This window comes from Paramisgurnus dabryanus, chromosome 13 (genome assembly GCF_030506205.2).
Source record: "Paramisgurnus dabryanus chromosome 13, PD_genome_1.1, whole genome shotgun sequence".
In the NCBI taxonomy this organism is placed as follows: domain Eukaryota; kingdom Metazoa; phylum Chordata; class Actinopteri; order Cypriniformes; family Cobitidae; genus Paramisgurnus; species Paramisgurnus dabryanus.
In genome coordinates, this window is record NC_133349.1 from 16208413 (window position 1) to 16221334 (window position 12922).

Here is a 12922-nt window from a genome sequence, read left to right on the forward strand (position 1 = left end):
CTTCCCCTCTGACCTTAACCTTCGACCTTTGATTCCTGACCTTACCATCACAGAAACAGAGGCTGTTTAAAATGCTATACTTACATAACCAAAGTTCTGCGCCCCTCGTGGTACCCCTGCTACCAATTCTGCAAAAAGGACATAAACATAAACAGTCACTCAATCAAAAGGTATTTACATGTGTGCACAGGTTTATATTATTTTAGACCAGTAAAGTTTAAAGAAACAAATATGTCCTCCAGTCCCGAAGCAGAATGAAACACACTTTTCCTGTCTTGTGAAGATTGTGTATGAGTTAATGTTTCAACTCAACCACTTATCTATCGCATCTCAGAGTAAACAGTGAGGTGAGACTTGTGATTTTTGTAAATTTCCTCTCTGTCAACACTATGTCAGTCACTTGTGTAATATAAATATTTAGAAGACAGAGCCAGATAGGGGCAAGATAGATCGAGAGAGAGACAGAGGTCTGATGGATGATCATGCAGATAGGGATGCTGTAGGATGGTTCATGGGTGTCTATCAGACCTTTGTCCCACCCACCAGGACTGCAGAGAGATGCTCAAAATTTGTGTGCCTCCTGACACCTCTCTGACGCCCATGAGACTCCTGCATCACACCCTGCATGTCCTCAGCCTTCCTCCCCCACCACCTCAAACCTCAACCACAAAATCCACCACAGCAAAAGCCCATATACGAACGACTCCTGACTCAAAGAGATCAGGGTCTCTCCCCTCCGGATTCATCACTAATCCAGACCAGACAGAGCATATGTATGAGAAAGCAAGCGAGAGAGGACTTTAAAAAGCAATGTTGGTACTGTATGATGGATGGCGATGGTAATGATGTTCTGTAGGGGTGTATAAATGTGTTTGAGGGATGACAGGCTGCAGATGGTCTGTTTGTCAATGGGTGGCATTGGGTGACAGAATACTGTGAGTCATCTGTCATTATGGTCTGAGACTAGGGGGCTCGATCAAAGTTTAGCAGGCAAAAAATGCCCACAATAACCACACACAGAGACAAGGCTCTCTCTCATACGCTCACAGTACAAAACTGTTAAAAATATTCAAATGTAAATAAGACTGAAAAGCACACATACAGTAGATGCACACATTGGTTTACCACCCATGCAGAACACAGGGGGAAGAGCCTGTTTATGACGTTCTGATCAGCCAAAAGAAAGTATTGACTAACGTTAAACTGTCTAAAGTAAAATGGTCATAAAAATGGTCTCAAGTGGTTACCGAGGCAGTATCATTTAAAAAGTTTGTACCTTTATGTACAGATATGTATACATTTAGTACTAATATGCACCTTTGAGATAATGATAAAGACTTGTTGGCTTAACTTAAAGTAAGTGTTCAAGAAAGCTTTAGTTAATTTAAGTTAACAATATTAGTTGACTCAACATTATTTGCTAAGTTGACTCATATTTTTAAGTTGAATTAACTCAAAATTGTAAGTCAGCACAAACACTTTAAGTTGAAACAATAATTTTTTTACAGTAGGGGAGAGCAGGGGGCGAAAGTATCACACAGGTGGGTCAAAAGTAACACAACAAAACAATATAGATTTTTGTGTTACACATGTTTTTATTAAATATACATGACTATGACCTCGTAAATATGTAAATGCAAACATATTTTGTAATTTATCTTTGTACATTTTCACATCAAATGTTTCAAAAGCAACCAACAGTACAAACAAATATTTTTTTCAACAGTTTGAACACTATGAAAATGAAATTAAATCAAATTAGAATAATAATAATTTTATAATATTTTTTTACATATACAATAATATTAGCAGCGGGACAAAAGTAACAAGTGTTACTTTCGTCCCGACATGAGCTCCTCACATTTAAGCCACATTTACTTTTATTTTGAAAAACTTTGAGAAGTCAAACTTCAGGATGTGTTACAGCACTAAATGACCTGAAAATTGATCAGTACTTTGACACCTGACCGATTTTGAAAAATGACCACTTTAGGAATTTACTTATCATGGTTGAGAACACCTTTCTGGATCTACACGCAGAAAACGGTGAGTAAATAATGTGATATTTGTCAGGCTGTCAAGGGTTTGTGTGCTAAAGCTGTCATAGTCTGGGATGTAAATGTCATCAGGGTTCGGAGAAAATCGCTTTGTTACTTTTGTCCCACGTTACTTTTGCCCCGGTTCTCCCCTATACATTTGAGGTACAAATATGCACTCTTTAGTACCAATATGAGGTACTATTATGAAATCTTCATATGCAAATGTATTAAAAGGGTACCGCACCAGTGTCAACCATTTTTCTCTTAAAGGGGACATATCATGAAAATCTTTTTCCATGTTTAAGTGCTATAATTTTGTCCCCATTGCTTCTATCAACCTAGAAAATATGAAAAAGAACAACCCACTAACTTAGTTTTGGTAAACCATTCTTTGCAAGCACGTTAAAAAATAGGTCATTGAAATTTGTCTCCCCTTGTGATGTCAGAAGGGGATAATACTGCTCCTTAATCTGTAGTATCCAACCACGGCACTGCCATTTAGTGCAGAGATCAGCTCATTTGAATTTAAAAGGACAAACCCAAAATGACACATTTTTGCTCACACCTACAAAGTGTAAATTTTAACATGCTATAATAAATTATCTATGGGGTATTTCACATAAGTACTCTGGGGACACCAAAGATTTATTTTATATATTTTTTAAAGTCTTGTAAAATGTCTTTAATGTATTACATTAGCTTGCCTGCATTTATGAAGTATACTGGCATGACTTTTACTATAGAGAAAAACATTTTCAAAGACTTGATCATTCTTTGTCCACCATTAGCTAAATTAGTGTATGGAAATCTATCCCGTAAGCATGCAGAAAAAGTTAAGGGTCTCACCTTGTTCTGAGTCACCCGTGAATTCTCCGACCGCTACAGAGTATCCTACCAGACAAAAAAGAGACAACGTAAGCAAACCAGGGTCTCTCTACAGTAGACAACAGTGAATGGAAAACTTAATGCAGGTATCTAAAGTGTTTCAAAACGATGCTCCCTTGTTATTTATTATCAATTGCAGCTGTGTTAAAGATTACTTACAAGAGTGAAGATGCTCAAAGGGATTATTTTTTATATGTGTGTTTAAGGGATATTTTTGGAAGTGCGTAAATCTGAGGTCCGCAGTCCCATATGGAAATGTTATCGGTATGCGCAAACTCAGCACCAAACTGAGCTATAGGATAGAGGGTCATGGGTTAACTCAACATGCACAAAAAACATGTGGATATGTGTGTGTGTTTATTAAATTGCCTGAGGGCCGTTTCCACTGACCCCAAAATAGCAACTCACTGGCGTCCCATAAAACATCTTTACCTTTGAAAAGAAAACACACACACTCTCTCTCTCTCTTTCTCTCTTACCTAAGTAACTGTCATCATACGTGTCTGCTGCGGCCACCGTCTGTTTCTCTCCCTGAACTTTGCGCAGGATATTTTTTAAGGAATATCCGTTCAATATTTCTGCAACTCCTGCAGTGATCACTTGACCTGTAACGCACAAAAACCAAGCACTGAAATAGTTTTAAATAGAAAATTACATCCAGAAAAACTTTGATCTTTTTGGTGAAAACGTGTTTTAACAATGGTTTCACCCCAATGTGGACAACTTTTTAAAATCCACATACATATACATATTTTTGTAAAAAAAAATAGCCCTCACAAAATAGGTAATTTTTTTTTGAAGAAAAGATTATAATCTTGCTTGTGGGAAATAATTTTTCATGCATTCATTTGGACTGGATTCTGAAGAGCTTTTACAATCAGAAAAACAAAGAGTCATAAACAAAACATGGCAGTGAGATAAAATCTCTTTCCATGTCAAAGGCTCTATGCAATGCTTTCACAATGTTAAAATGTAGTATTCTGCATCCATCTACACAGCCAATACACAATGGCTCTGAATAACACAACACAAACACAGATGCAAGTTCTCCTTACACATTAAGATGGTGGTGACATGGTGGAAAGCAAGCGTGAAGGAATAACAAAGAAAGATGTTTGTTTTTCAAGTTCAATAAACGCATTACTCTCTCTTTACTACCAGACTGCCACTTGACCCAGACCTCAACCATTTATCTCTCTTAATGTGCTTAGCTGTTTGTAACTGTAGGCTACTGTTCATCTTTTATCATGCATATGTGCTATATCTCATGGACAAACACACATTTATAGCATGCGGTTAACGCCACTTATCCTCCCTACAGAAGTCGGTTGCATTTTAACAGCGAGATGATGTGAAAAGGTTAAAATGGTCAAGATGGACCAAGCATGGGAAAAGAAGGGAGGAGAGTTGCAGGTCATAACTTCTAATGCATCTGTATTTGTCCACAGCATGAATTATGAAAGAGAGAGAGAGAGAAGTTGTGGGGGGTCTCAATAATGACCCCATATGCATGCATGCCGTAACACATACGACTGCAATTACACAACAATCAACATCTATTATTGTGCGAATACCAGTTCAAATCACATACACGTATACATCCGGCCACAAAATATTTTGCATTGCCTCATTTAGTAGTAATGAAGGAAGTACATAGTTTGAGCCCATGGCACACATTTTTGAGTTAGTAAGGGTGGTAAAGTTCATTCTGAGTCTTGCTGTAAGAGATACTGTCTGTAATTGAAAGGCTTCTTCCTTATCAACTTTCTATTAGAGGATAGACCTGTAATAAAATTCAATGCATTATAGACTCTCCCACTTCATAAAAGCTTTCTCCATTACCACCACTAGCTGAAGCGCACAGATAACTACACAGCAAAAGTGCCTGTTGGCTAATATAACATGAAAATTATTAGTGTTGCTTTAAAATGTGCTAAGCAAAAACTGATACACAAAACTGCTCTCAGTCTCACAATTCAGATACCATTGCTGTAGAGATCTCTGTTAACATCTTTTTCATCACAAACTGAGTAATGCAGGCTGAAAGTGGTAAAGTGCAGGCGTTGCTTATGAACCTGCTGTCACTGGAGCCAAAACCCAATGTGGTCATCCAACATTAAAGCCATATTGACCCGAATGAGCAGCATGATGACCCCTTAGTCTTTTATCATCACAGGCACTATATTATCATTATCAGTTATCCATCTCTGATGAGTGACATGTGACAGAACACTGAGCTCTGGTTGGCTGAACAGACTCACCAATGAAACCATTAACGCACTGAGATAAGCTATGATTATTTGGAAATGGGGCTCATGGGATGAGACGTGTCATCTGTCTGAGAGTCTGGTATTTTGCTCTGAAGGTGGAGGAAGGGTCAACCTGGTCACTGTGTTGGAAAGAGCTGAGATTCCTGTGGTCTAGAGAGACTCACGTCTGCCAATCAGTTTTTCAGTAAAAGAATGGAATGATGGAAAATTTTGACTATATAATGGGAAGAAAAGTTACCTTGCCAGTAGAAGCTACCTGGTCCACCCACAACCAGTGTCCCCTCCTACGAGAGAGGGAAATATGACAAGAAAATTAAGAGGAATAAGATAAAAAAAATAGGGATACTAGGACACAGTTTCAGTATGGACAGCTGCAGCAGGCATTATCTGCTCAATGTAAGATCTCAAAGTGTGTTAGTGTTTATCTTTGTGTGAGTAAGGACAGACTTAATAGATTAACAGGATAAATGGGTTCTGTTTATTTTTTGTCATGAATAACAGAGAAAAGAAAAATAAGATAGGAATATAAGGGAAACAGGCCTCTTCCTGCCACCTACAGTATTCTGACTGGGTGTGATAAAAGAATGGAGAAGACATATAGTTAGACATATGTGAAACTGGACCACAAAACCAGTCATAAGGGAAAATTTATATATTAGCTGTGAATAAATAAGCTATCTATTCATGTGTGATTTGTTAGGATAAGTCAATATTTGGCAGAGATACAACTATCTGAAAATCTGGAATCTGAGGAAAATCGGCTTTAAAGTTGTCCAAATTAAGTCCTTAGGAATACATTTTACTAATGCTAAAAAAAATTATATAATTTGATATATTTAGCAGGAAATTTACAAAATATCTTCATAGAACATGATTTTTATTTAATATTCTAATGATATTAATTTTGACCCATACAATTTAATGTTGGCTATTTACTATTTATTAAAAAAATTAGTTACTGCCAAAATCTGTATTGTATCTCATCAGTATTAAAAAGTATATTCTCAATTTTAAGCAAAATCCAATATCCGCCGGGTTATTCTTGTCATCTTTTCTCCCTTTTTTCCCAAAACGCGATAAACGCCAGTCCTCCTTCTCTGCAGAATGCAATAAATCTGCTCAACAAATCACAGCGCACCAATCCACACATTGTAAACAACAGTGGCGGCAGTTTAAATACACACAAAATCCAAGTTTTCCTCATCTACTTTCTACTTCGTGATCAACAAACAAACAAAAACAAAATAATACTTTGATGGCATTTAGGCGAAGGAAAAATGCCGGCTGTTGCTTGTTCTCACACCACAGCATCAAGTTTCTGTCATGCTAACACACTGACCCCAAGGGATCTTATGAAAAACTTTCGATTATTTTACGCAAAGTCATCAAAAATCAAGCAGGAGCAAAACATTTTACAGCTGATCGCTGTCAAAAAAGTTCAGCGACGACGTCCCAAGATGACAGCAGCAATGACAGTGTTCTTAATATGACAAAGTAAGTGTTTTGATTAATGCCATTAATGTTCATTTAATCAGTGTATAACACAAGTCATCTACATGAGTATAACATGGCAACAATGAATGCACATTTATATATTGATTCAATAGATTTATAGAATAAAAAAAATAACTAGTCTTGGATTTATTGCATTTTGCGAAAAAAAATATCAGTTTTTATAATACATCTCTGAAAATCAAATTATGGATTTAAATTTGTAATGTTATTATAACCTAAAGATGCTATGTGAAAGTTTGTAACAGAAAATAGTGGTTTTCATTTTGTCACTTTCTTGATATAGAAAAACATTTTTACCGGAATTAGTAAAAATGGATTTATTGTGTTTTGAAACCAAACTCTTCAAATATACCCGTGCTACTTATGACTGGTTTTGTGGTCCAGGGTCACATATTGAGGTTATATATGGTGACTTAAGATACAATAGTATAAGATCAAAACAAACATTGAAAATCCCCTTTCAATAAAGTTTTATGATGTAAAATTTCGAGGTCATCAATTAAAATTCAAGTGAATCTGTTTACATTTCTAAAACATGAAGTGTAAAGAAAAAGATGAGGAGTGAGATTTTTTACCTTGGTGAAATCAACGCTAAAGCCCGCCTGGCAAAAGCCCTGGCCCTCAGGGTCCGGGTTATCTGCAGAGATCAGAGCATACTTAATCATTTTATTTCATCACCCCAAAAGACAAGCCAGTTAAAATATGAATGCACTGTGAAACACTGTTAACAGTCATTACTATTCAATCCTATCTCTAAACCAAATCCTAAACCCTGGTTGAGATCAAATCCAAAAATCTTATTAGTTAATGGATTGTTGAACTTTGGTGTACATTAAAGTCTGTCTTGTTAGTGTATGTACATATATGTCATACAGGGGCCCGTGCTCTAGGTGGAGAGCGTAAATGAGGCGTAACATCATTACCAATCCTAATGCCTGCAACACGGCATGTGTTTTGAAAGACATTAAACACACTCTCTATCACTCTCTGTCTCTCATCTCTATCTTTTATCATTATTCACCCCTCCAAGACTTTGCAAACACCTAATTTCCATATTTAAATTTTTCACACCGTCTCAACCCTTCTGTGTTTTTATGTATACGGTTGCAGGAGACAACACTCTCTGCCCTGTGAGCATTGGCAAAGACGCCTTGCTGACCTGCCAGGAAGATTACTGGCACTTAATATTGTTTGACAGTGCGCGTGTAAGGTAATTCATAGCCATTATAGGCTCATATATCATATACTAATTTCTCCTCTGAAGATATTATAGGCACAGTTCCCAGCAAGCAAAACCGAGATGTTGAAATGACGGCTAACTATAGACCCAATATAGTCCGGCTATGAGTAACCCAAAATACCCTTTAATTTGGTTACATGCCATTTTTGTTAAAATAACTTGAAGATGTATGATATTCCAACATGTTAGCAAAGTTAACAGGTGTTCAAGGTGTTTGCTTTCGTGTGTTTTAAGAGTATACGTATTGTCTATTTTTGGGCTATATGGTAGACGTCTATTAGACTTTCACTGACAGACCAAATTTAGCCTTTTTTAGCCAAAATGGCTTGCTGGGTTACCATCAAACACCCACACAAACTGTACACTTCTGTTAATAGGGACATGTCTGAGCTCAGTGTGAGTTTTTTTGTATAAATTGCACATCTGATATGATGGTCAAATTTTGAGTAAATTAATCAGCATTCCATCCAGCAGTAAATATTAAACTTCAAAGTGGAGGAAATTGCTTTAATTACATGAAAACAAACATGTGAGTTTCTCTTTGATCTCTGTTTACCGCAATACTGCATATTATTTCCATGCCAACCGCATGGGCAGAGATGCAGTGGCAGTGTTGCAAAGCATCATGGGAACAGGTACTGGCTCTAAAACCCATCAATGTCAAGTGCAAAAGTTTAAAGTCGCCCTGTAGTCAAGCATTTTATGAGTTAAAACGCATCTTTGAGCATCATAATTTCATATATAAAATATGCGTATATATGAATATGCAAATTGGTCCCCGCCTCCACTCTTTCGCATCATCTCGGACCATAGATATATTTTTAAATAGATGCTATATTCTACATATTCAGAAACATAAACTTATCTAGTTTGTTAAGGCATATCATGTGAATCCTCACTATCTACAAGCCAAATCATGTTTTCAATCTAGCAACGTCAACAAGTCTGTGTGACAGGTAAGATACTTTACCACTAATATAGCTTTAAAAGAATCTGTGTTTGTGTATGTATACCTATATACAGTACTTACTTGTTCTACAAGGTGAATATTCAGCATAGGCACTGAAGTTTTGAACAGCCACATAACATGTTCCCACTGGATCCATCTCACTGCTGACCTTCACCGTCCTCCAGTGATAGAGTGGAGCACAAGCCTACAGACATACACACCAAATGTCAGAACAGTAGTGACAGATATACAGTATACAGTAGGATAAATATACTATAGAAAGACTACGATGCTCCTGCCATCTGTGGACAAATGAGAGATGTGATGCTTTGGACCACCTTGGTGATGGAGAAACTCAGGTCATGAACTGAACAAAATCTGGAGACTTCTCCCTGGAACAGTAGCCAATATACTTTTCCAGATAAGCATTCCGTTTTATTGTTTGACTCTGAAGCATGTTTCTTCAAACGTCATCAGCAGTTTATGTCAAACTCAAAGCCATATTTCCATAACAACATCAGTAAATGCAAGCCAGCCACAGAATGTTTCTTTTAAATGAAAACACCACTGTATTTGACTATGTTCTTACCTCAACTTAGACAAATCAATGCATACCTGTCTTTTTTCAATGCGTGCACTAAGCCTTGGTACAGCGCGTCTTGAATGTGTTAGCATTTAGCCTAGACCCATTCATTCCTTAGGATCCAAACAAGGATGAATTTAGATGCCACAAAACACTTCCATGTTTGCCCTATTTAGAGACTGTTACATGAGTATTTACATGAGTAAGTATGGTGGCCCAAAATAAAATGTGGCGTTTTTTAAGCGGATAAAAAATGAGAACTATATTGTATGGCAGAAGAGCACCTAGTGTGCAGCACTTTGACCTCGGTGCGCAGTAACATCATCACTCCTAACTACTCCTCCTCTCCCTCAATATTACTGTGCCCGAGTAGCCTGGCTAACACCAGACCAGTCTCATAGAGAATGAGACGTGGTCTGTGAACCACACGCTCATTCTCTCATATATGAGGTGTGGTTTAGGAATGCCCAGAGAAGTTAATTGGGTGCTACGAATGTCTATCAAATGCGTCTGTACGTAGCTCATAGCCAATCGTTTCAAATATATAAGATGACGTATGTAGAGCGACATAAATTCAAACGTTAACAGCTTTTATCTGTACTTGTGCACACAGCTGAAAGCTATGCAACTAAACCGGTAGCTGTATATTGATATTGAAAAGCAACACAATTTAGTAGCACTGTGACAACCACAGTACAGGGATAATGACAATATGCCTGCACTTACCATTTATAATTTAATTGTACTTCGTCTATGACGATGCCTAGCAGGTTGGTCCTATAAAACCCCGTGGCTGTCATGTTTTGCCATATCCAAACATCCTTCTTGAATATGAAATTGTTTAACGCCAAAGTTGCTCTTTTTTTAAATAAACTTGCGTTTAAAACTACTAAGAACACTATCTAAGGCTGCATTGAAAAGTAACTTTGCGTCTGCTCCCGCGTTGGATAAACAAAACTGCTTCGGTGTGTCGCATAGACGGCGTCATCGTCTTGCTGCCTCCTCCCTGTTCTGTGATTGGTTTCCTATTTCAGGGGCAAAAAAGCTCCATAGCTTTCATGCTAGACTTGCAGCTTGAATAAATTTGCGCGCAAGGCAGCATGGGGAAACCCAGGCTAGCGCCCGAGGTCGGAGTGCTGCAAACTAAGTTCTCTTCTGCCATTCGATATAGTTGTCCTTTTTAATCCGCTTAAAAAAAATCGCCACATTTTATTTTGTGCCACCATACTTAGTTCTAAATTAATCCCTGTTTGGATCCTAAGGAATGAATAGGGCTAGGCTAAATGCTAACACATTCACGACACACTGTACAAAGATTAAGTGTACACATTGAATAAAGATAGGTATGTATGAATTAATCTAAGTTGAGGTAAGAACATAGTAAATCATCGAAAAATGGTGGTGTTCTCCTTTAAAACATTCAGAATAGCCTTTCAACCCTTTCATGCCCAGAGCAAAACATCCCATCCACTGTATTAAGCTATACACAACTCATGAATGAAGATCAGAAGCAATGCTCTTAAATAGGTGTTTGCTACACATCGATTGGTCTGAGCTGGTTTTCCAACCACATCCATGAACACACAGAAGCATCTGCCAAGACTATGATCGCAAATGATCATTAACTGGATTATGTTTCTGAGCATCACTTACCACCACTTTGCCTTTGTGGGTCCTGACTGTAGCTCCGAACCACTGATAGGATTTAAACTCTAGAGGCTCCCGTGTGCCATTCACTTTAATCATCCGGTTATCTGGGTGAAAGAACGAGTACAGAGAGCGAGTGAATGAAAGTTATTAAAAAATGAACATCAAGCAATTGAGAAATGAAACACATTGCACAAACTGAACATGAAACAGCAAATTAAACAATGTTTTTAAATGGGTCTGAGTGTTCCTGTTTATATGAAGGCACATCTACAGGGGGTCATTTTACTCTCAGAGTGCATACACATGTACATTTGTATCTTTGGAGTTTCTTTGTGACAAGATCGCGATACATCTGGGCCTGTTTAGAGTCCATAAGGTACAGTCTACACATCATAAAAACACATTTTCCTTTACTTTCCTCCTTTACAAGCTTTTACTCCGGCTCTCTCCTCAGCGATCAATGCAAAGCTTTTGCTGTACCTTTAGTAATCTTAGCACTTTAACAAAATGTTTACAGATAATGCTATAACACAGCAGTGGTTTTGAAATATTTTTCTCTCTCTATATAATTTTTTTTTCTGTTATAAATTACCGTTGCAACCACCCGGAGCAGTATTGCATCATGCAGTGACATTCATACCAGAAAGCACGGCTCCCATTTTCTATAGAAACTGATAAATATCTGGTTATTTATACTTTTATATGTCAGAGCTCAGGTAGTCTGTGTTTATATCCCGTTTCATGAACATATGAAAACAATATGAGCATGATGCATTGTTGAAAGTTGTGCTAATTGAGGTCAGCATACTCATCTGGATCTCTCACTGCAATGATTGTAATTGAGTTCATCACTGGATGAACAAAATTACACGAAACACAGCCGGAAACACGCTCAAATTCTTCTACAGCGCTCAGACATACAGTGCAATTTCTGTTTCATAAACATAAGGATTCTGTTCTCCAACTCCAAAACAGAAAAATAAGAAACATCAGGAAATCCTGTTTTAATAAACATTGGTCCGGTGTCACAATCCTGAAAATACTGGGCCTAACTCACAAAATAAAGCACAGCTGGGGCATTAGTGCTGTAAGACATCTGATGCATTCTTTGTGGATCTTTGTAAATGGATGCATTGTTATAAACCTGTTATAAATCTTATTCCTTTCTGCTTCAGTGTTATAACTCAAAGTTGCTATATTTATAACTTGCAATCAATGTAAACAAAGGTGACTTGTGATAGGAATCAAACTAAAGAAATGTAATCAGCAATCTTTGATAAGATATAGACTGTGGAAAAATTTGGATATTGCTCCATTATATTTATGCATCTGGCAGCAACTAACAATCTATTCAAGCTACACATTTAATAGTATGTGTGTTCCCTGAACCCATGACCTTTAATGCTGCTAACACACTGCTCTACCAGCTGACATACGGGAACTGAGTTAGATTATCTTCAAAATCCATACATTAGGTCTCTGGAATGTACCTCTGTAATTACATCATATCTGAAACATGTAATTACGATGTTGTGTGAGTGTGTATATAGGTGTGTGAAGAGTTGAAAGACCAGGTCCACTGGTACATGACCTTGTCTGGTGCATCTAATGGATTTACTCTTCTCAGTCAGGATTGCATTAGTTACACATGAACCCTGTCGTCAAAAATGTCAGGCACTCACACACATGCCGTGTCCCCCACGAAGAGCTTTGACGGACTCGATGGGAAGAGTGCACAGCAGGGTCAAAGGTCAGTTGTGTTAAAGACAATGTGAATAATGAATCTGAAAA

General features: G+C 37.5%; 1 protein-coding gene across 1 annotated transcript in view; it reads right to left on the minus strand.

The window, feature by feature from the left end:
- itga8 (integrin, alpha 8) overlaps positions 1-12922 on the minus strand; it is a 72440-nt gene that overhangs the window by 56850 nt on the left and 2668 nt on the right. The window contains exons 3-9 of the mRNA XM_065298129.2: positions 11135-11235; positions 8980-9103; positions 7285-7346; positions 5433-5478; positions 3404-3529; positions 2886-2930; positions 85-128 (exon numbers count right to left, since the gene is read on the minus strand). Of these exons, the coding sequence (XP_065154201.1) occupies positions 85-128; positions 2886-2930; positions 3404-3529; positions 5433-5478; positions 7285-7346; positions 8980-9103; positions 11135-11235 (548 nt within the window). The remainder of the gene's footprint in view (positions 1-84; positions 129-2885; positions 2931-3403; positions 3530-5432; positions 5479-7284; positions 7347-8979; positions 9104-11134; positions 11236-12922) is intronic.